The following is a 23,714-nucleotide window of genomic DNA, read 5'->3' as shown; positions in this document are numbered from 1 at the left end:
AGTAGCATAACGCTGCGTCACAGAAGTGACACAGCATCCGAAATTAAAAAAGTAATTTCGCGCCGCCTAGTATCAGTTCAACCAGCCTATGAAATTTTTGAGGCAGCTTTAGCTACAGCCGTAATGTGCACGTTCTAGAGGGGGCGCGTACTCAACACACACGTGTACGACTATGAAGGAAATAACAAGCAGGTGAGTTTCTAAATATTTGGAATATGTGGAAAATATATGGAAGATGACTCATTACCCAAAATGTATCTCATCGTAGAATAATAATGTATGTTCGGATAAGTACTTGTAGGACTATTATATTTTTAACATAAAAGACACTTTAGATCAATTTACATTCTAGTCTGCGTTTAGTGTAGCATTCCCTGGAGCTACTTAATTAATAGGAATGGTTCCGTTTTGACTAAACGCGGCAGCTTGTGACAGGACAGTGAGACTGAAATCGGTTCATCGACAAAAATATTATCGCATATAATATCACAGTTTCTAAACGTATTTCGAAAGGCTGAATCCATAGTTGCGGGTAGGATATTTTGGTTTAATGACACGAACTGAACACGCTAACGCAAATATGTTCTCTATGAAAGGGTGTCAAAATAAGAGTATCAGACAGTGAAACTGGAGACAATTGTGTTCAATTTACCTGATCATTGGGACGTATTACATTGTCATTTAATTTTATTAATTGTCAAAGAGAACAAAAGCCTTTGGTTGGTCTCCTATTGTCGTTAAGCACAAGTTGGTTTAGTACGATTTAATTGTGATCACATTGCAAATGCAATACATTTTATTCTATGGATTTGATCATACAGAAACATGACAAGGTTGTATTTAATACCTTATTCCGACAGTCAGACTATGTAGCCTCACGTCCACACTGAAACTGTAGTAAACCCAGTCCCTCAGTTCTCCCTGGTTCTTCGCCAGCAAAACCGGTGTCGTTTAGGCACCATAGATTTGCCGGTGTAGAACCAAGGTGTTCGTGACCCAAGATATGGAATGGCGGGGCCTCGTACTCGTCAACTTTATTTGCCACTTTGCAGAATATATATATTTTTTGTCGACGGACAAACATTAAACATAAGTTGCTACTTAATAGTTACATACTTATAAAAAATAATAAATATTTATAAATAATCTTGCACGTAATCGTCGTCATTTACTGACATCTATGGCATTTAGCAGACTCTTGTACGGCGTCCCTCTGCACCCAAGATTCTGAAAGGGTTCATTCTTTATCGTCAGACTGCTCTCTCAAAGCAAGGCCTGAAATTTGCAAACAAAGAATGTGGTCCTTTCTCTGGAACCAGCAATGTGATATTAAGAATTGTAAGTCTTTCACTGGGTATTCTCTTAGTAATGGATGAACACTAAAGTGAATACCCTCTTTTAGGATACACAGAGGGGGTGCCAACCCAGTGTTCTGTCTGTAGATGCTGCCAAGTTTTTGGTCCAGGCATTACTGGTTGAGCATTCTCATGTTGACTTGCAGTTATCACTCTGGCAACCACAGAGCAACGAGGTAAAGATTTTTGTTTTCTCTTGTTGGAATCTGGAATGTGTCTACATTTATCATTCTAATGCTAAGATTATTGTAAGGTCAGACAGTAATCTTTTAATATTCAGCCTAACAAATAGGTTTACTTTACAGTGTTTTTTTGGAAATGTGGTGTGTGTACTTTTTCATGGTGCATCTCCGTATTGCCTAACTAAAGGAGATTGTGCTGGAGAGAGTGCATTTGAGACAATATACTGCATTTACTTTGTAGTTTTTCATGAACTGCATAATTTGGGTCTTTGAGTAGCAACATGTAATTGTCAGCTGTCCCTGTAGGAACAATTATATTTTTTGTCTGTCTTCTTTTTTTTTTTCAATTTCATTTGTTTTGAATTTATGCACATATTGGAATGGAGTGTGAATTAAAAATCAGCTAGGAACTGTTAAAAAGTCACCTTAGCCTTCAAAATGGCTTTTCAAAAATCAAATACATTGTCATTTTTATCTTTGGATCCATTTATTATTCTACTGCTGGCAGGTTTTCATGACAAGAAGTTAGATATTGCTGTGAGTTGTGGACGCTAGGTTTCAGCGCATAGTTTAGTTAAAGAGGTTTCGTGTGGGGTTAGTGGAACAAAGGTCATGTAAAGAACCACAGCCCTTTCCTCAGGCTGTGTCAGCCAATGGTCATAAGGAGAGACATGTCTTCGTTAACCTGGGTAGAGCACAGCTGGTGTAATACGGAGAGTTCACATCTGGGCACAAGAATTTAACTATATTTGGATGATGGTCAAATCATTGTAGACTTAGACTTAGCAGTTTCCTAACTATTAACAGTTTGTGTTTTCTAGGTGGTACCCACTCTGTCAGAATATTATGTATAACCTAATACACATTTAATAACCTAATTTTTATTACTCACGCTTCCTCACATTTTCTCTCTCTCTCTCTCTGTCTCCCATTTTTCTCTATCTTTCTTTTCCCTTTCCACAGTAGCGATGGCTAAGCACCAGACAGAAAAGCAGCAGGTGCCCTTGCCGGTAGAGGCAGCCCCAGATGGGGGGTGGGGATGGGTAGTGGTGGGGGTGCTCTTCACATCCTCTGCTCTGGTGTTTGGCCTCATTCGTAGTTTGGGGGTCTTCTTCGTGGAATTTGTGCAGTACTTTGGGGAGAGCGCACAGGCTGTTTCCTGGATAACCTCCATAGGAGTAGCCATGCAGCAGTTACTCAGTGAGTAGAGCCACGTGTGCAAGTGCAGCCACTGTTTGTCGGCATTCATAGGACCTCTGTCATACACGGTTAATGGTTATATGTAGTTATTTGCCATATGAACGTAATTATACAATGTTCGCGTGCGTGCGTGCATTCATGCGTGTGTGCGTGTACAGGCCCTGTAGGCACAGCTGCCTGTAATGCATTTGGAGCACGTCCTGTTGTGATGGTGGGAGGCTTCCTGTCTGGACTGGGCCTCATTATAGCTTCTCAGGCTGCAACACTCACACACCTTTACCTAACCATGGGACTTATTTCAGGTTACCACTCTCTCTTTCATTCATTAATTCATTCCTTCATTCATTTTTCTATTAAATGTAAATAAATGAAAAATTACTTGTATATTGTTATAATGGATTAGTGTTGTAAACCATGTTCAATGACTGTTACATATTGGCTGTTATGGTCTAGTCTTGGTCCCCGTGTTAGTCTTGGTCTTGGCCTTGACTTAGTCTTGTGGTTTCCTCTAAAATACAACAGATGGCCAACCAACTTATGTTCTTTCATTCTCTATAGGCTCAGGCTGGGCTCTGGTGTTCACCCCTTGTGTAGGCTCTGTCATGCAGTATTTCAACAGGCGGCGCTCTCTGGCCATGGGTCTGGGATTCACTGGTGTGGGCCTCTCCTCTTTTGCCTTCTCTCCACTCTTCCAGTATCTGGTAGAGACATACACCTGGCGTGGGGCCCTGCTCATCCTGGGGGGCCTCAGCCTCAACATTGTGGCCTGTGGGGCCCTCATTCGACCTCTTGTACCCCCCAGAGTCATAGCTAAGGTAACGGTCTACAATATTGTTTGGAAATGAGCATTGCACAAAGTGTTGGTTTGCGCCAAGGTCAGGATAAGTTGGAAGAACGATACTCCTTCTGAAAGTCAAGGGCATTTTAACACCGTGATGCTTTTGGAAATCTGGGATTGATTTGGCTACATTCAGTGTATTTTTCAAGAGTTATTGGCACATGCTCTTTGCTTTAATCACGTGAACAGATGCACGAAACCTGTAGCCTCAGCAGTCTGCATGCTAACTTCAAATTGTATATCAGCACTTGACTGATGGCTTTGCCCCCTGTCCTAATCCTTAGTGTACACATGGAAATGTGGAATGAATAAGCAGAATCCAGCGTTCAGCTATGAGCTCAGTTGCAATAATATAAACTTGTACAAACAATGTTGCACAAAACCGAGTGATCAGGTTTGATTTCTTTACTCTCGTTATATGCCATTTTCATTAGATAAACTCGCAGGTGGCTACATGCCTTCATGAAAATGGGCCTAGCATTTGACATGTGGTGTATTGTGCTATTCTTTTCTGTGTAAGAACACAACAGAATACCATTGGTACAAACGTACTGCTATTGGGAACAATTTTGTTGAGCACATTATACATTTTCACAAATAACCCAGTAGCAAGTCTTTGAATGTAGTATAAGCAGGAATAATATTTTTAGGATCAGGAGCAGTACAAATGCTGCAAATAAATTTTTGAGCAAAACTTCCCACTCATTTCTTCCTCACTATCCCCCCTTTTTCTTTCTTTCCCAGGCTGATAGCTCCTCCAGGTCTGCTGGCTGTGCCTCTCTCTTTTCCCGTTTCTGTGAGTACTTTGAGCTGTCGCTGCTCTCACGCCGAGGATTCTTCACCTACAGCTTAGCTGTCACCTGCTTCAATGCGGGCTACTTCATCCCCTATGTCCACCTGGTCGCCCACAGCCGTCTCGTTGGCTTCAGCGAGTACCAGGCTGCCTTTGTCATCTCCGCCACTGGCGTGACAGACATTGTGGGGCGCGTGGTGTCTGGCTGGGCCTCAGACCTTCGCCGTATGCGCTTGCTTCACATGTTGGCGATCTGGACGGGCTTGTTAGGACTCTTCCTGTTGCTGTTGCCGGTCAGCTCTCTGGGCCGCAACTACGGCGGTTTGCTGGTGGTCAGCCTGGCATACGGGTTCTGTGCCGGGGCCATGACACCCCTGGTGTTTGCAGTAGTGCCAGAGATCGTGGGCATGGAGTGCATGCTGGGAGCACTCGGGCTCCTGCAGATGATAGAGAGCACGGGAGGGCTGCTGGGAGCACCACTGTCGGGTAAGAAGCAAGCACATTGTAGGCCTTTAAACAGCTAATGTTTCAGACAGTTATGGAAGGAGCCTTGTGCCACTGCTTGTTGAGGTATTTGTGTCCTCACCCTTAGTTTTTTGAAGTTTTGTAGGTCTGATGGGATGATTTGGTTTGGCTGATGGAGGTTAATAGCTTTAGGTGTCTATATCATACTTGAACTTGGATCAATAAAGTCCATCAATTGTTAATTGGTGACTCCTGTCACCTTATAGGAATCAGTCAGGCTTAAGGATGTTTGCTCCACGAAATAGAACCATACTAAACATGAGATGATGCTTATCTTATTCATGAGCATTTTGGGGACATTCAAAATGATAATGGAAACAAATTTTATTTATACACAGCCTGGCCAAAAAAAAAAGGTCTCACACACTAATATTTCGTTGGACCACGTTTCTGCAAGCTTCTGCAATGTCACAACATTTATTTCTGTCCAGAGTTGCATTAATTCCCCCCCCCCCCGTGTCATCAGGGAAGAAAAAATCCATTGATGGAATAACCTGGTCATTCAGTATATTCAGCTAGTCAACTGACCTCATTCTTTGGGCACATAACATTGCTGAACCTAGACCTGACCAACTGCAGCATCAGAGATCATAGCACTGCCCCCACAGGCTTGTACGGTAGGCACTAGGCATGATGGGTGCATCACTTCAGCCTGATGCGCCCATCACTCTGGAACAGGGTAAATCTGGACTCATCAGACCACATGACCTTCTTCCATTACTCCAGAGTCCAATCTTTATGCTCCCTAGCAAATTGAAGCCGTTTTTGCCCGTTTGCCTCACCGAAAAGTGGTTTTCTTAAGGCTACACAGCTGTCCCTTGAGTTCCCTTCACATTGTGCATGTGGAAATGCTCTTACTTTCACTATTAAACATATCCCTGAGTTCTACTGTTGTTTTTCTACAATTTCATTTCACCACACATTTAAGTGTTCGCCGATCAAGATCATTAAAGATTTTTTCCGACCACATTCCTTCCTCAAAGATGATGTTTCCCCACTGTCCTTCCACTTTTTAATAATGTGTTGGACAGTTCTTAACCCGATTTCAGTAGTTTCAGCAATCTCCTTACATGTTTTCTCTGCTTGATGCATGCCAATAATTTGACCCTTCTGAAACAGATTAACATCTTTTCCATGACCACAGGATGTGTCTTTCAACATGGTTGTTTAACAAATGAGAAGCTACTCACTGCATCACTTAGGGTTACATAACTTGTTGCCAACTGAAACATAATCACCCATGCAGTAATTATCCAATGGGAGGCTCTTACCTATTTGCTTAGTTAAATCCAGGTGGTGACCTTTTTTTTTGGTCAGGCAGTGTATATTCAGGTATGGTCAGGTCATGTTGAACAAATAAGACAAAACGGAAAATAAAAATCCGAACAGGTGTCGTGACACTTAATCAGAGAACTGATGAAGACTTGTGACAGTGGCAGACTACAGGCATCACAAACAAAAAGTAAAATGCCAAGGGAAGGCAGGAGATGGACACACGAGGAAGTCTGTAGGGTTTTTAGCAGGCATTTAAAGGATGTGAAGGAGACTGTTACAATGGCTTTATGGAAGTGGGCTCCAGAGTTGAGGTGCCATGACACTAAATGACCTGGAACTCGAGGTCATTTTCAGGTGGTTTGGCTTTAGCTCAAACTGATATGGCAGTGTTTCTTCTGTCTTAAACTTTGATGTAAATGTGACTCTTCATGGCTCAGTATCTCAAGTCAGTTTAAGTCAGGTTCATTGACATATGCATTCAGAATACTGAGCTTTAAAATATACAGTGAAATTCTTGTGCTATACTAGGTATTGTAGTCACTGCTGTGCTACTGTCTTTTATCTCCTCTCAGGTTGGTTGAAAGACTTCACAGGCTCTTACACAGGTTCCTTTGTGTTAGCTGGCGGGTTCCTCATCTTGGGCACCATAATAACAGCAACACTTCCCCATTTCTGGTCCTGCACCACCCCTCCACCCCCATCACCAAAGAGGATGGGCAAAAAAGAGTGCACTGAAGACAGGTTACTAAAACAACCTTTATCCTCAGACTCTGACCAGGAGAAATCACAGTCCATGGAGGATATAAATTACTCATGCCAGAGTCACTCAACAGAACCAGTACCAGAACTGAAACACACACCACATTCTGCAGACAGGACAGAGGGCAATGCTGCATGCTGATTGGCTGAAGGAGAGGTATTCCTTTGACACAGAGAACATGGTGACTGACAATTGTTGGCCAATGCTTAGAGTGTGTACATTATCATACCATGCATATCATGGTGAATGTTAACCTGAAAAGATTGAGAAGGAGCTAATCAAATTATTGATTTCAATAATTCTAAAGAATTGACTAGATTCATACACTGTCTGTTAACTGCACTAGAAAATAACTACCTTGTCAGATTTTAGGGTCTGACCTTTTGAATTCGTATGGGAAGTGAAGTTTTGAAGCATAAATATCTCTAAAGACTAATATAGTAAAACTTAAAGGAATATTCCTCTGGAAAAACTATGCAAGTCAAGGGCTTGGGTTGGAAACCAGTGACCTGCAAGATGCAGTTCTGCACCTTTTATTGTATAACTAAACATAATTTGTCAGAGTACACCTAGAATGAAACAACATGAAGGTCAAAAAAGAATCTAAAGGCATATATGCAGCAAATTGAATGGTTTAAATGATTTGTTAATTGCTTCAAACAACCAAAAAAAATGTACTTAATGTAATTAATGTACTTAATTTTGGACTTTGTGAAACTAAACTGAATGGCCTAGCTACATTTTGTCATTTTGCTAATCTTGATAAACAATTGCTGATCTTGATTATTTATGAATTAAAGTGGCTATGAATTAGGCATATTATTCAAAGGCACAGGGTTGGATTGCACAGTGATTTACAAAATATGAAAGCACAATGCAAATATGGCTGATTTTATGGGTCCTTAGCAGTTAGCAACTGTCCCAGCTGTGTTGTATCCTGCATTGTGGTAACTCATTCAAGTTCATGCCAAGTTCGCATCATAGGGGTGTAAAGGGTTGTTTAGCTGTGCTTTGCGTTATGCTTCGGTTATGGAACATTTTTGGCAATTTATTTCTACTCAACATGGACAGACCAGTAAATTAAGGACCTATATTGGCCGTTCTTTTTTTTTTTCCAACAATGTCTTTACTAATTTTAACATCTGAAATGCACCCACACACCAAGATGTGTATATTTAAAAGCACATACAGAGATTCAGGGTGCGTGTTGCTGGGTATTCTGATTTAAATGTAAAGTTCGACACCGGCTGTTCTAAATCAACCATGTATCACTGGAAAATCTTATGGAGAGCAATCATAGGAGGAATGTTTGAACAGGCTCCTTAGTGTATGCTCTTTTGTGTTCTTGTGCTTGAAAGTCAGAAAGCCTTGAAGCTAGACAAATCTATAAGCAACCAGGCATGAGTTATGGAGTTTGTTTACCAATGTTTCCACATACTGATGTGAGGAGCATGCCAGTGGTTGTGTGTTGAAATATGAGACTTGGGTTCTTGTGAGTGCTGGCCTTAAACATAAGCCTTAATCTCCCCTAGTGCCAACCATCACAACCACACAGGAGAAACGATCAAACCACATGCACAAACACTGCCGTTTTTCTGGCCCTGCCTCGCGGGCAGCACTCATAACGTTAATATTCGCACTTTGGCCAGAAATATTTGTCATGGTAAACATCCTGCTGTTGATTCCTTTCTGTAATAAATACAGAATTACCTGTCTGGAAATACAACAAAAAACCGGAAGATAAAACACATGATTGGTATTTTTTTTTACATTTGAGCTGCATATTTTTACTTGTGCTCTTCTAACTGATTACAGCACAAAGCTATAAAGATTCTTGGCAAACAAGTTGCAAGTTAATGAGTGAAAGACCAAAAGGTTCAAGTTATGTTCACTATATTGTTTTAGCCCTTTATTTTTTGTGTGATGTTGAATGCTTGGAAACAGCACAGGCCTTTCTTTGGCCCATTCTAGGTACCTGCGGTCCTGTTCTCACAATTTTTTAATGTTGAGTTTTCCAGGTTAAAGATTATGCACAATTGATTTAGTTTAGTGTTTGTTTTTACTATCAAAAGTGTAATAGTTATTGTTTTTAATAAGAGGGTGTATTTCATAAATGCCTGTTAACTCCTTCTGTGTATGCGTACATTCCTGCAATAAGAACAATATTAAAGATAATTGATTTATGAGCAGAGTACAAGCTACAGTAAGTCACACTTAAAACTAATGGCTAAAGCATTTACATCTCAATAGGCACCATATGTGCTATTTAAATATGAGTTACATTTAATTAAAAACACAAAGCTAGCTGGTACTGTGTCCTATCCAAATTCTGGCTGTTCTGTAATGCACAAGCATGCAGCTCCTCAGGTGAACCTCTGGCAGGGATGTGATTAAAAAAAAAAAAGTCCACCACAGCCCCCCCCCCCCCTTTTTTTTTTAAATCAAATGATGCAACACACAACCTTTATATTGTTATCTGTTCTTACACGTATTCAAGTGTGTTCAAATAACATGGTAGATAGATATGCAGTACATTTAAGGACTATGAAAATCTTTAGGTAGAAAAAGTCAGTTGTTGGGAGATGCGTTTGAGCAAGCGGGTTTATTTATCTACTGCTTCCCTGAAAAGATCTTTCGTGGCCTCAAACAAGTCATGCACATGAAACTTGATTCTTACACAATGGGGGAAAACTTCTTATGAAAAGGAAATGAAAAACATGAGATTCTTCTATTACCACCCATCTAACATGAGATGTGAATATGCTGCTATAACACTGTGTTTCATAAGAGGATGAAGTAAAAGCACTCTGACCCAAAGAAAATTAACTTCACTAAAATTCAGTTCATTCCTTGTGTTTGAGGAATATTTAAACATTTTTGCAATATTCCTGTAATAAAAATATAAAAAGAGCCTGATCGGTGTGATTTTAAACAATGTCCATAGCCAGAGCCAGTGTGGCTTAAGAAAACGGTGATGTCACTCTGTCAAACACTGCATCTTTGTCGTAACGCCCACTAACGCTGACAAACTGAAATGAGCTGTTCGCCTAAGAGAACAACAAATGAGTCCGAGGTCATGTCTCTGTGTGTCTGCGTGTTTGGAAAACAAAAAACCTGTACAGCAGTGCCATCTTGTGGTTATGGGCTTTTAATGTCAGTGCTGCGGCGCTTCAGCTTCTCTGGGTTGTGGGAGGCCATTTGAGAGAAGTCTCTGAAAATATCCTGATAGGTCTCATCACCTGTAGAGGGGGCAAAAGGAAGGTAGGGCAGTTGAGATGAAGAGAGGGGAATGAATTTAATTTCCTCCTCATTAGTATGAAATTATATTTCCACAAGTTAAAAGTGATGATTTTTGCCTCACTTCCTATCTTAATCTAATCAAGATTAAGCAATATTAAGTAATGAAATGCTAGAACATGTTAGTACATTTCAACCGGTAAATACACACTGCTTTGTAACATGCAGCCACTGTCCCTTTGTAAATCTGATCCCTCATGAAACAATGCAGTGTAATCTGTCCCCAATTTTTTCAAACACAGACACAGACACACAAACACACACACATGCAAACACAACACACATTATTGATTTGTTCTCACACTTGCAGAGCTCAGAGCAACAGTGTGTTATAATATGCCAAAAAGATAAATGAGAGTGAGTAGAATCTGGGTGAGGCAATTCAGGTCCAGTATAAAAGGTAAATTAAAGGTTTAAAAAGGTCAGAACAAAAGAGTGCATCTTGTATTTTCAGTGGTCAGTCTTCTGAAAATAATGTTAGAAAAGCATTTATAAGTAAAATTAGTGTGTCGCATTAACACTTTTATGTTCATTTTCCTTTTTCCTAAAATGCTGGTATACAAGGTGGACCAGAGGCTCTACGGGACAGAGTGGTGGTGACAGTCCACACTGTGTTTATTTTAAGTATAAAAGTGTTAATGCTACTGGTCCAGACAAACAAGTAGCAGAAGAGGAAAAGGATGCGAAAGCATGGCAGCATGCCAGATCCGTTACCTGTGGCACGCTGCACAGATGACACACACTGCAAGCAGTGGACACTTGGCCGTCCATCTCAGGACACACACACAATGAGCGATACACACACACACACACACAGAGAGAGACACTGACATGAAGGCAAGCTGCAGATGCAAAAATTGTCCTGCTGCAGAACTGCAAATACCTGGCACTAGATAAGTAATAGGAATCGAACCAATGGCACTCCAACACACAAATATTCAATAGTCCTAAAGGTCACTTTCAGTGACGTTGGAATTTGGATAAAGCCATTTATCCATTTCATTTAAAAAAAAAACCCAACAATCTACCTATAGCACCAAATATTTGTGCACCTCTGCAATTAAATGGCAAATAAACAAAAGAATAAGCACAAGGCCTAAACTTTTGAATCCTGTTCACCAGACCTATAGCACTATAGAACTATACATTTCCTAGAACTACATTCCCCATCTTAATATTTCCATGGAAGGCAGTGTTAGCAAAAGCCTTCCTCTGACATATAAACTTGTTTTGGTTTTTTTGTTTACATGAAATACAAAGAATGTACATGACTCTATACATTAACTATGTACATATTTACTGCATGAAACATGAATGCGCTTTACACAGGATTATGACAATATTACTATTCTTAACTTGCTGTAGCTTGCTGCACTCTTGGAATATGATTTCTACAACATTGTCACATTTTGTTACCTATTCTGGTCTTTGGTGTTCAATATTAATTGTAACTTGATTTTCAGCTAAATCAAGTTACAACTTTTTCAACTTCGTCATGTTTATTAAGAGATTTGCCACATGGCATGTATTCACTAAAGCAGCATTTCCCCATCCAGTCCTCAAAATGTCCAATAATTTCAGGAATCTTAACCAAAGTTCTTGCTTGTTCAGTGCCTAAGGTGGTTCCTAAATGCCTGAAAGCTTTTCTTAGTTTGTCCAATCAAGTCCCCATATCCACTCCCCCCAGCACAACCTAGCCCTTCCGAGTGACCTGATTGGGCGAAGCCATCCATCTCCCGCATCTCCTTATTCATCTTGGCTATTCTGAGGCTGTGAAGAAAAAGGCAAAGGGATAACCATTGATCAGTCTTTCAGTCAACAGTATGTCCTTGTAAACAGCATCCTTGTAACAGCATGGAAACTCCTTTACCGGTAGTCTCAAATCAGTTATTCTGTTTATGTTATAAGCTTTGGGTTTCAACAGCTGAAGTTAGCCACGAGAGTGAAACATTATGGCTGCAATTTCTGAAATGTTGCATTTTCTTTTTGTTTTGTCAGTCTTCTTTACACTGTTCATTACACCCCCCTCCCCGCACTCACAGAGTAACAATGTCAGCGTTGGCACTCTCTACTGCTATGGTGATTGGGTCCTTCTCGTTGATGTCCTTGGCATTATAGTCTGCTCCTCTCTTCAAAAACAGGCACACCAACCTGCCACACACACACACACACACACACACACACACACACACACACACACACACACACACACAGAGAGACAATAATCAAATAGGAAGGGCTGTGCCTATAGTAGCTCCATTACCCTTTGCTTAGTTTTGTACTGCTGAACGTGTGTCTGTATGCAGGTGTGTACCCGGTATGTCCCAGTATTGTAGCATGGTGTAAGGGTCCTCTTCCATCAGAGTCAGCCTGGTTGACGTTAGCACCGTTCTGCAGCAGGAACTCGCATGCTGCCAGAGAATTCTGCACAGACACATTAAAAGGACCCTCACTTTCATATTATTAACAATACAGGACACACATTCATGCACACACCCACACATGCATAGTAAGTAGATACAAGCATTGTCTCTAGAACACCACACATTTTTCACACTGGTAAACCGGTGGTGCTACTTCCTGTTACAACACATTTACACCGATGCTGCTTATATGAGGCTTTTTTGTGAGAGTTTATGCTGCTGACTCACAAAACACAGAAATATGCACAAACCCACACTCACCAGACTTTCACAAACAAATAAGCACCCAACTATCCTCCGTACACACTCACCACGGTAGCTGCCTGTATGAGTGGTGTTTTGTTGTCCTCGGCTACATTAACCCAGTTGACGTCAGCTCCGTGAGCCAATGCGTCGGCCATGACCGGAAAGTGCTGCAGCGTTGCAGACCTATAGAGTAGAGCGCCCGGATGAAGACCACTCAAGTCCTCCTCTTCCTCATCTGCAGGGAAACAGGCTGGTAGTGAGTAGTAGTTTGGCTTAGGCCTCTGCATGACATCTCATTACTGTGTCCATCAGTGTGAATGCATAAATGATGAGCATTACACGTGCGAGTAAAACACTTCATTGTTGCCCATTCAACTCTTAATCCTGTACATTTATTTTCCTATTCTGTTGTGTATTATCAGAAACTGCTGTAACTCATTTGGTTTTTGCCTGTTACTACAGGGGAAAAATCCTGTCATGCTTGATCAGTGTGTCAGTTCAGGAATTCTAGGCCAAAACACCTGTCAGAATGATTGATTTAGCTATTGGGCATTTCAGTTTTAATATGTAGATAGTAAATTGTTTTCTACCCAAGGACTAATAAAACTGTGATTGTGAAAATACACAATAAACAGTATTATTCTGTGTGTGTGTGTGTGTGTGTGTGTGTGAGACCTTTGGGAGGAGCAGTAGTGGTCTTCATTATTTCACTTGGGGTAAGGCCTGGAGAAGACACACAGATTCACAGTTACTGATGTGTCACCAAACCATGTGTGCAGCATGTGTATCTGTTTGCATTCGTGTGTATGTGTGTGTGTGTGTGTGTGTGTGTGTGTGTGTGTGTGTGTAAAACCTGTGAGGCGTGGCAGGGTGGCTCTGTTTGGCTTGGGTTTTAGAGCGGGACGTGTGCCCTCTCTTTCTTGTGTTGTTGCTCGGTTACGGCGTGCGCTGGAACGTCGCAGGGGTGGAGCACGGCCTGTTTCGGGAAGTTTGTGGATAAATTTTTTCTCCACATATTTCGAGCGGATCCATGACTCCTTGTCCTGCCTAAAAAAAAGAAGAGTGCAAGTTATTATTCTGTAACAAGAGCATACACACCTAAAAAACTAAAATAAGCAGTTTCTGATGTAATAGGTGTAAAACCAACACTAACACATCAGAATCTGTGGCTATATCACCAGTAACTACAGTAAAGCTATCACCAGTAACAGCTATAAATCTAAACATTGGTGTTACCAGCCATTCCTTTTAAAGCAGGACAAAGGAGCATAGGGAAGTTACTTTGACCAGTTCAATGGCAGGCTGAGAAGTGATACTAATCCACTGTACATTGTTACAAAAACACGTAATGTCTGTAATGGTGTGTAAGGCCAGTGATCAAAAGTCACATATCTTAGATTCATACAGCATATTTGACAGGAGAAAAAGCTCACCTGGGACTGGAGGGGTGTGGTTTCTTTATAGTAATTTCTTCAATGCGCGCCTCGTAGATTCGGTTAATGGCTGTATTTCCTAACTCACACATCAGCTAAGGGGAGAAAAAGAAAGTATGAACATAGGAAGCATGAAAATGGTGTGGATGTATATTGTTAGATTTCCAAAAACAGGAAAAAAGATTAAAGAGAAAAGAAAAAGTAGCGAGAGCATGCAAGTGTGTTCTCACTTTAACGAGTTCTGGCTCCCAGGAGTCCAGAGTTAGAGACCGCACTTTAGAGAAGTGGACACCCAGGCTCCTGCAGGGATGAAAATATAGATGTGTGTAATGTTACAGCAGCATCTGTGTGTGTTTCTGTATATGCGTACCAGGTGTGTGTTACCTGTGTATTCCAGAGCAGGTGATACAAAGTGTTATGCCCAGGTTAATGGACGCCCAGTCAGGTCCAGGTTCTCTGCAGTCACAGCAGTGCCCATTCCCTGGGATAGCCTGCACCTCCTCCAGTGCTTTGCAGCCAGAGTTCTGCTGCTCCCCCCCACCGATATTCATGATTCCAGACACAGAACTGCAACGCTCCCTCTGACAGACACACCCAAACAAACACGCGCAATCATCAAATATGCAACTATGGAAATGCTGGTAAAACTAATTATATTGGAATTAGGCTTTCATATTGTGTGTGTCAAAAGCCACACACAATACCTCTACATTCAAATGTAGGTGCTGCACATTACTTGAGGAAGCACAAAGTTGCTGGCAGTTAGCAGCTCCACATGCCTGTGTGTGGGTGTGGGTGTGGGTGTCTTACGGGGCTGAGAGCATCCTCTCTCCTCTCCTGAAATGCTGAGGCGATGCTGTTCTGAACTGCACTCATCCAACCTTGCTGCTGTTGCTCCGAATCTGCTTGCAATAGACAACTCCTACACACACGGCAATAATTTAATTTTAATAACTATGGTAATTTATGCAGCTGAATCTTTGAACAGCAGTGCACACAAATGAAATGTTATTGACTGAACAAAAACACAGCTTGGAATTAAAGTTTCTCTTTAGTAGGAAACTACTAAAGAGAGAATAAGTATAGCCAAGTTTCAAACCAATTTCTCTAATTTTTTAATGCACTGTACATGACCAGGCAGGTAGTTAAACAGTTATTCTGATATTATTGCCCGTAATGTTTTGATGCTTGATCATTTTAATAAGAGAATTTCTACTGAATAATATTTTGTCATGGCAGGTAATAATGTTTAAGTGGTGTTTCTGTCAGGATATCACACATGCATGGAAATCATTGGTAGTTAGCGTTATCAAGTCTCTTTTTTTCTGTGCACGAGACATCTGGCATATCATCTGTTGGTCCTATATGTCCCACGGCCTTTTAACCACAGCTCTGCATGAATCATAAATTGCATTCCATTTATAGTTTTTATTTCTTTTTTTTCTAGTTTTAGTGAACGCTCATGCTCACACACACACACACACACACACACACACACACTCACTTGGCGGGAGAGACGACCTCAAAGCAGAAGCGTCTCTCCTGTTCAGTGCACGGTTTTACTGTGCACAGACGCAAGTCCTCCACCACCACTGTAGGTTGCTCCTGGTGAATAAACATATGTGAGTGAGTGAAAGTGCATGTCTGGTTGAAGACTAAAATTTGAAGAAGCTTATGTTTTGAAAATTTTACTTTGAATTTCTTTTGGTAGACCAACTGGTTCTTCTGAATGGAAAACCAGCGTCTGCAGCAAACATAGCCATGCATGAGTGTGGATGCGCTCGCACACACAAACACCAAAATTAACAAATGCATACAAAACACTGTAACTCCCAACAACATAACATTTTACAATGGCTAAAGAACATGTTTGGACACAGCAAATGGCGAGACAGAGATGACCATCTAAAAGTGTGGGGCTTTTTTCCAAAATCAAATTCATTTAAAGCTAGATACAAATTAGCCTAATGAACTGATATCATAACAAGGCGCTAAGGGAGGTGGAATGGAGAGGGCTGGCTGGTACCTGCTCCATGTTTTGAAGGCATTACTGGCTCTCTTGTAGAGGTATCCCTCCATTGCAATGCCAGTGGGTGCATCCAGGTTAAAATCCATGACTGAGTCATCATAAGACATGTCCTGATAATAGCACCAAAGACATGTTAGCATATTATTACTGCTCTAATAGACTGGTGTGTGTGTGTGTGTGTGTGTGTGTGTGTGTGTGTGTGTGTGTGTGTATATGTGTGTGTGTGTGTGTGTGAGAGAGAGAGAGAGAAGCACCTTTTTCTTGATGGCTGCATGTCTCTGTTCCATGTCCCTTTTCTCTCTTGCAGAATTCAGAACTAGTTTTGTGTGCTGGAGTGAGATGGGGGGGGGGGGGGTGTAAAAAGACTTTTCACCTTTCAAAACACCCTTTTTTCAAAACAAAAAAAGTATATAATAAAATAGAGAGAGAGAGCGCGAGAGAGAAGGAATATAAATTTAAATCTATCTAGATGCATATTAAATGCAAGAATGAAAAGGATGTTTTACACGTAAGCGAAGATTGGCCTCTGCATACTCATGAGATCAACCACATTCCTTAAAATGAAATGCTGACCCTTTCTTCTCTAGAATGTCCAGAAAGATCAACAAGTTTATGAGTCAATTTTATAACCCTCAATTTACCCTCCTCTCTCCAGGAACTCCGAGCTGAACTCTAACCCTCTTTTAGCACTTTTTTTGTAGTTTTCTTTCATTTTCAACCCTTCTTTTAGTTTACAACATACTGATATTTTTTAAAAACCTCTTCTGAAAGAAGAGTCATGTTGATATAATCCTTTCACTCAGCCTGTCACCATTTCCTGTGTAGGCAGGAAGTTTTGTGGCTTTCACAGACCAGTAGAAGGTTACTGCATTTCCTGTTTTAAACGGCTCACATACTAGATAACTAGAAGAGAAGGCTTGGGTAGGCTTCAGTGTGCATTCTAAAAGGTGATCTTTTTATTCTGGCCTAAACCAGGAAATAGAATGTACCTAAGTCAAGATGTAATGGCATCTTTAATAATATACAAGCAAAGATTATAATATTTATTTATTGTATTTTCTAACTAACCTAAATATACTATAGTTCATAAAGTTATGTTTAATGTGAAAATCTGAACAGACAGGTTCGTCAGCCACTGATTTATAAGAAAAGCAGAAAATCTGCACAACTGAAAGGGTGTACGATATGCACTGCTTCCTGTTTCTGCTTTACGCCTGCTAACTTCCGGTAGTGATAGATGCTCTGGGTCTGTCCCTGTGCCATCACATTTTCAGGGAATGTGATGGCATAAAAGAAGGGATGCTTGTAGAACCGCCCCCCTCCATCTGACCCTTAAAGTTAATAAATATAATAAAATCTGTATTTAGGTCAACACTCATAGCACACTGTAACATGTCCCTTTACCCTCTGTGGCTGAATTTTGTCTGTCTGACTAACCTCATCGCCGAGGTGCTTGCGGTACTCCTCCAGTTCTGTGAGAGACTGGTGGCCCTGCTGGAAGAACAAAGCCTGGGCCTCCATGAGAGAGAGCATCTGTTTTACACACACACACACACACACACACACACACACACACACACACACACACACACACACACACACACACAAAATCGGGGTTGATCGTGTGTTTTATTTTTAGCTAACCAAAGTTTCTATTTAGGAATCCTTACATCAGTGATCATTACATAAACACACATACCACCAACAGGATTTCAGTCTTCTTCTTGGATTCAATGACGTTGATCTAATTTGGGGAGAGAGACAGAGAAACAGAGACACAATGAAAATAAATACTCCTGTGCCATTTTGATGCAAATTTGTACCTGGAGGCAATTTATGCCCTTTACTAACTGCAGTCTGGTCTGTTCTGAGGCACAGGTATGAACCCGAGCTGCAGTAGCTCCTGCGTGTCATTGTCTACAAAATGGCACCTGTCTACAAAATTGCAGTGGGTGTGATGACCGCATAGCTCACAGCAAGCAAGCAAGCAAGCAAGCAAGGGTCTGATGGATTAAAAATCCCCCACAACTATTCTGGTTATCTTTCACTCCCTGTGTGTTTGTGCGCATGCGTGTGCTTATGGTCACAGTTCATGATCATATGCAAAGTCACCGGTGTGTACATGTGGAATGTAAGAATGCATGCAAGCGTGCACCTCCAGGACATAGTCCAGCGCCCCTGATCTGAAGGCTCTGCGGGCAGTGAGGAGGGCCTGGCTGGCCTCCTCAACCTCATGCTGCTTCCCCCGAGGCGCCTGTGCATTCCTCCCCAACGCTGCCTCCAGAGTCTCACTGTTACGCTCAAACTCCTTACGCACATCCTTAAAATGCTTGACATCGCTGAGAAATACACACATACACATAGCCAAGAAGAGAGAGAAAGAAGGTGAGAAAGAGATAATTTAATGTACATTTGTGTTATTAATTTGTATATTTAAAATTGTGGTTCACTAGCAACCCATTGTACAGAACATCTGAGTCACTGCCTGCCAATTCCACAACATTCAAAGATGAATCATCACGATAAATCAAAAACGCAACAAAGGGGTGGCAACATAAAATCAGCACTCCACAGACTTCAATATGTAAATTCTATGGGAACTTACTCCTTCACAAAACCCTGAAGCTTCAGTTTCACTGACTTCTGTGTGGCTTCAATAAGTTCCTGCCAGGAAGAAATGATGAAAGAGAGAGAGAGAGAAAAGGCCCAGTGGTTACTATGGAGACATGGTGGCATAGTTTTATGGTTGCCATCAACAACGGTGGAAAAAGCCAATGTGAGTGTTTCACTGTACCTCCTGAGCACTGAGGATGATGGACAGCTTCTTGGAGAATTTTTCCAAACAGTCCTGAAGGAGTAACCAAAAGTGTACAACAACCTCATTAAAGACTTCTACACTCTCACCGACAGACAGCAGTTTCCTCACAACATGCTCCACAAAATGGGAATGGGATTCAGAACCTTATAGACCTCATTAAACTCATATCCAAATGAATACATGAATACAGATTCCTCTGGTGTGCACTGTGTTATATAACAGTGCTGCTTCTGCATGCAGTATGTACTGGCCAAACGTGATCATAATACAGTCACAAGGTCCTCTTCGTATTCATAATATGAGTTATCACATTCTAACGTTCCACTCTGGGCCAGACTATGTGGTTAAACTTGAACTAGTCTCAATGGACTCAAGCTACCCCGATTAAGGTTCTGAGAGCTCTAATCAGGGCCACCTACTAACTGGTTATGCCAACCATGCATGGATGAAGAATGACTAGACTGACTAAATGACTAAATCTGCCTTTTCTAATTCATGTTCTTTTTTCCAAATGGGATGGTGGATACCAGGCACCTGGAAATCCATGTGACAATACTGATACAACATCAGTGACAGCAGTGAAACTGTAACTGGTAATAGCAAAGGCACTCACCCCCATAGTACTGTCCTCAGAGCAGTAGTGTCCCAGCTCTCTAAGCCCATTCACAAAGCTCTTACTACTCTGGCAGTACACTTTCCCTGCTTCCAGCATGGAGTTACACTGCTTCACCAGCTGTACAAATGCAAAAAGAGACAGGCACAGACAGACAGACAGTCAAACAAATAGGTACACACATTCAGAGACACAGGCACCCCCCCCCCCCCCCAGAGGTAAACATGGACACAGAGACAGAGACAGAAACACACACACACACAAATCCTGACCTTCATTATCAGTGCAATAGCTCAAAGGAGGAAGTGCTATGGATCTTTACTGTGGATTGTTCACAGGAAATTCAACAGGAGTGGTTAAAACCTATTGAACTGATAATTCCTCTTTCAGGTTCCTGCAAAAGAAGTGAATACTACCTCTCTTCACAGAGACATCACTTGGAAAGGAACATAAGGGAAAGAATGGCACTTCTCTCAAAATGGATAATCTGACATTTGGAGTTCATTATAAGTGTACAGTGGAGTGTGTGTGTGTGTGTGTGTTTGTTTTTTTTTTAAATATTGTTTTCATAAAAGTCCATCAAAGAGCAGATTACTGGTTGTTAATAGGTCTCTCACTTGCACTGGGTTTTGGCTCTCACCTTTTCAAGACGTGTCTCCAGTTCACTCACATTGCCCTCCACCATCTCAATGGCTGCCCTGATAAAAAGAAAACCCAGTGATCTCAAGCTGTAGTTCTTACACCTTTTTTTTTTAATCTCTCTCTCACACACCCACCCACCCCCACTCACATTCACACCCCATTTGCCAAATCAAGAACAATTTCCATGTTTTTTTGTGTTTGTATGCATATGCGTGAGTGAGTCAATATCTCCTCTTATTCATCATGTACACACAAACACTCACAAACGCACAATGTTCAGGTCAGGTCCTGCGGTTTCCACTAGATATCACAAACACACAGGACAAAGCAGAGAAAGGGAGACTGAGAGAAAGAGATTTGACAACCATTTTTTCTCTTCTCAATGTAAAGCTGTGGACTTGTAGACAGAAAAGAAGAGGGAGAAGAAAACTCAAGAAAAATCTTAAATAACTCTGCAATGAGAACACTGTCATTAGTGTAAAATGACCCGAGTATTGCAAAATCCCAACATAATAATTATTCAGTTTCTGATGCAACTGAACTAGCCTGGTTTGTCTGCCTGTAAATGTGAATTTGCTTGAGACAGTCTTTACATTTCCGTAGTGATCCTCCTCTGACAGCACACTTCCTGTCTCTTGTTTATCATCTTGGTATCAGCTCACTTCCTGACCCCCCCCACCCCCACCCAAGTCATTACCTAGCAACGGGAGACAGCATCTTAGAGTTAACTTAGCCTGGACTATGTTTATGTCAGAGGCCTCTTTCCCGCTTTCAGTCACTACCACTGTTATTCCATTTTCCTTCACATAAGTGGCTGTGTATAGCTATAAATGTTTGAGTGGCTCTTGAAGCGGAAAGATTACAAGGTGTTTATATCTAACATTTCTGTATGCAGACATAAGCAGAGATGCAGAGAATGTCTGCGCGCATACAGGTATGTGCATTTCTGTCTGTCTGACTGTGGCCTACTTCTGTAACCCACTGCAGCATCACACACACACACACACACAGATCTGCTACAGACAGCTTCGGCACTGTACGCTCAATCTTTAAACCCTATTAGTCCATCAGTAAAAAAAGGACATACTTCTATGCAAGGACAAAATTTTGCAAGTCTGAAAAATATAAAGTGAAAACATTAAATGCTAATATCACGGTGTGTTTTTAGCAGCATTAAAGTCACTCCCAAAGTAACAGGAACAATCACCAAGCTCCAAGCGTGCATAGTTAAGGAGTTTTCCCCTCCCCTTTGCTGTCACCAGTGGTGATTCCCTGAGTGTCCTGAAAATCCCACTCATTCTTTCCAGCGCCGGGGGGGGGGGGGCAGCACAACCTGTCCATGGACCGCAGTTCTTTCGCGAGAAGTTAACGTCAGTGTTTCCAACTCTTGTAGGCTATTAGGTTTGCCCTCTCCATTGTGCTAAATAACTTTTAAACGTCAGATCTACAGCCAGAAACTAATAAAATCTAGGCGGTGTTGTTAGAGCTGTTACTATCTTGAAGATCTGGACCAACTGAAGATTAACCAAGCGCTATTTTGAGAGTTCCATTATTTGTAACACATTTAACCGTGGTTTAAGGGTGGCTTACCTGAACCTGGGGGAGTCTTTTAAGCACTCTTCGAAGTCCAGTTTAACTGTCATGTTGACATTCGAAACATGCAATTTATACAGATAATACTGCTCCTTCTTGTGTCATTAGGGGTCCAAACTTGAGCTCTTGTGGTTCCTTTGTCGTTGTCTATCCTGCGCCAAGTATCAAATGGCGTCCAAAAATGTAGTCATCATTAGATACCACAGTAAATAAGACTGGAATTCAAGGTCTCGTTCTAGTTTTATGACTTAGTCCTTTGTGACAAAAGATCATACTTTCAAAAAAAGTTCTGGACCACGTCCCTGCTAGCCATATGTCCAAAATGATCAGAAGAAAGTGGCATATAGACATATGTATAAAATGCCAATAATACATGTAAGCATAACGAGCAACACAAAACTCTAAAAAGTCGTGCAAACAAGGTCGAGTACAATTTGTCAGCTTTTTCTTCCCTCCCAGTGCGCGTCCTGATCAATCCTTCCAATGTGCACCAAACGCTAAATGTTTCTAAACATTTACACGTTTCGATTGTACCATTATTTCAGTCAATTAAACCCGCAGGAACAGTGATGACTCCTCTGGGAATTAGCTTTAGTCGCCGGACACACTTCTCTTCGCTTTCCTGCGCCTTGGCCATCGGCCCACCCCCAGTGCCTCCATTTCCGGGTTTTGAACGCTGTGCTCCTCTGCCGCATCGTAAATGTACAATAAACTTGAGATCAACCTTGATGCCCCAGATTGTAAAGTGGCTGTTAATGTGGTTATTAAAAGGCGTAATGATGGGAATATGGAGTTCTCAAAACCACCAGTTAAATATCTAGAATAATCATTTTGCTCTAAATTCCTTAGCAATTCTTCTCCTTCCTCCATTCTATTCTATTTCCAGACTGTAGTGTCTGTGCTAAATCATTGGGACTAACCATGTATGGCTGCTGTACATAGAGTTGAGTGGTTTGGTTCACTTTCACAAATCCTGTGGCACATATTCTTATGCACGATCAGCATTTGCCCTGTGCTTTATCAATTATAGTTATTTGCCACTAGAGTACGGGATATATGAGTGTGTGGAGCTGTCGAGACAGGTTACCGAACACTTTGTGAAGTGTACTGGTTAAACCTGTTGTGCCCCACCTGATTGCAGAGACAAAGAAATAACTAAACTGAGAATATGGAGCAACAGCCATTCTCAGATAAACAGCACTGCCACAGTGTAAGAATGAACAGTCCACTAACCGTGTTGCACCTGTACACATATAAGCGCAGACAGCCCCAGATACACACGTAAACACTCAGCACGCCCTGACTTTCACTGTCATTATTAGAGAAAATAAAGTGCTGTCAGAAGAAAGGAGCAGAAAAAGAGAAAGGGGAATGTAGATGTAGGTGTAGATTCATGGAAGGTGTTTCTAAAGTGCGCTGTGAATGCATATTTAAAACTTCTGTATAGCAATACTCAATGAAAGGACAAAAATAGTCAAATTGCGCCCTCTAGTGACCACTAGAGTCTATTATAGTTTTCATATCTTAGATGAGAAACGTGAGTTTCCGTGGTTGGATATCTACATTAAAAAGATTGTCAATTTGACAACGATGAACTGATTACAAATTAGTCTTTACACTAATTTCCTTTACTAGGCTGCTCAGCATTAGTGTGAGTACAATGAGATATTCATATATGCACACCATAAAGAG

The 23,714-nt window shown here is 41.3% G+C and overlaps 2 protein-coding genes across 3 annotated transcripts; one reads left to right on the top strand and one right to left on the bottom strand.

The window, feature by feature from the left end:
• Positions 1-128: 128 nt before the first annotated feature.
• Positions 129-9,055, top strand: slc16a13 (solute carrier family 16 member 13). 2 transcript variants are annotated; one of them, XM_027031337.2, is made up of 7 exons: positions 129-192; positions 1,403-1,531; positions 2,501-2,737; positions 2,896-3,039; positions 3,296-3,552; positions 4,320-4,854; positions 6,741-9,055. In XM_027031337.2, the coding sequence occupies exons 3-7, from the start codon at positions 2,506-2,508 to the stop codon at positions 7,067-7,069; spliced, it is 1,497 nt and encodes a 498-aa protein (XP_026887138.2). In that variant the 5' UTR covers positions 129-192; positions 1,403-1,531; positions 2,501-2,505; the 3' UTR covers positions 7,070-9,055. The 2 variants fall into 2 exon arrangements, with proteins under 2 accessions (XP_026887138.2, XP_026887139.2); XM_027031338.2 differs by having other exon boundaries at positions 168-192; positions 1,443-1,531.
• A 456-nt stretch (positions 9,056-9,511) lies between these two features.
• Positions 9,512-22,658, bottom strand: acap1 (ArfGAP with coiled-coil, ankyrin repeat and PH domains 1). The gene is made up of 23 exons (XM_027031344.2): positions 22,020-22,658; positions 20,428-20,485; positions 19,788-19,907; positions 19,151-19,204; positions 18,962-19,020; positions 18,512-18,695; positions 18,056-18,100; positions 17,794-17,889; positions 16,611-16,685; positions 16,354-16,466; positions 16,020-16,071; positions 15,832-15,932; positions 15,138-15,249; positions 14,712-14,908; positions 14,558-14,627; positions 14,328-14,422; positions 13,748-13,941; positions 13,570-13,617; positions 12,960-13,129; positions 12,540-12,649; positions 12,266-12,376; positions 11,937-11,995; positions 9,512-10,167 (listed from the first exon to the last, which is right to left on the bottom strand). Exons 1-23 carry the CDS (start codon positions 22,070-22,072, stop codon positions 10,067-10,069), a joined length of 2,277 nt encoding a protein of 758 aa, XP_026887145.2. The 5' UTR covers positions 22,073-22,658; the 3' UTR covers positions 9,512-10,066.
• Positions 22,659-23,714: the final 1,056 nt, after the last annotated feature.

This window comes from Electrophorus electricus, chromosome 19, assembly GCF_013358815.1.
Source record: "Electrophorus electricus isolate fEleEle1 chromosome 19, fEleEle1.pri, whole genome shotgun sequence".
NCBI classification, from domain to species: Eukaryota; Metazoa; Chordata; class Actinopteri; order Gymnotiformes; family Gymnotidae; genus Electrophorus; species Electrophorus electricus.
Note: the sequence above shows the minus strand (reverse complement) of the source record. Positions and strands in the feature narration are given on the sequence as shown.

What these genes read in the sequence shown, in the direction of transcription:
- slc16a13 (XM_027031337.2), top strand. Translation starts at nt 2,506, where the DNA reads ATGGCTAAGCACCAGACAGAAAAGCAGCAGGTGCCCTTGCCGGTAGAG. An exon ending in AACCATGGGACTTATTTCAG is followed by an intron (nt 3,040 to 3,295) that starts GTTACCACTCTC and finishes CATTCTCTATAG; the next exon opens with GCTCAGGCTGGGCTCTGGTG. An exon ending in CCCCCAGAGTCATAGCTAAG is followed by an intron (nt 3,553 to 4,319) that starts GTAACGGTCTAC and finishes TTTCTTTCCCAG; the next exon opens with GCTGATAGCTCCTCCAGGTC.
- acap1 (XM_027031344.2), bottom strand. Translation starts at nt 22,072, where the DNA reads ATGACAGTTAAACTGGACTTCGAAGAGTGCTTAAAAGACTCCCCCAGG. An exon ending in GCCTTCAAAACATGGAGCAG is followed by an intron (nt 16,072 to 16,353) that starts GTACCAGCCAGC and finishes TGTTTGCTGCAG; the next exon opens with ACGCTGGTTTTCCATTCAGA. An exon ending in GGATGGCTTCGCCCAATCAG is followed by an intron (nt 10,168 to 11,936) that starts GTCACTCGGAAG and finishes CCCCCTCTACAG; the next exon opens with GTGATGAGACCTATCAGGAT.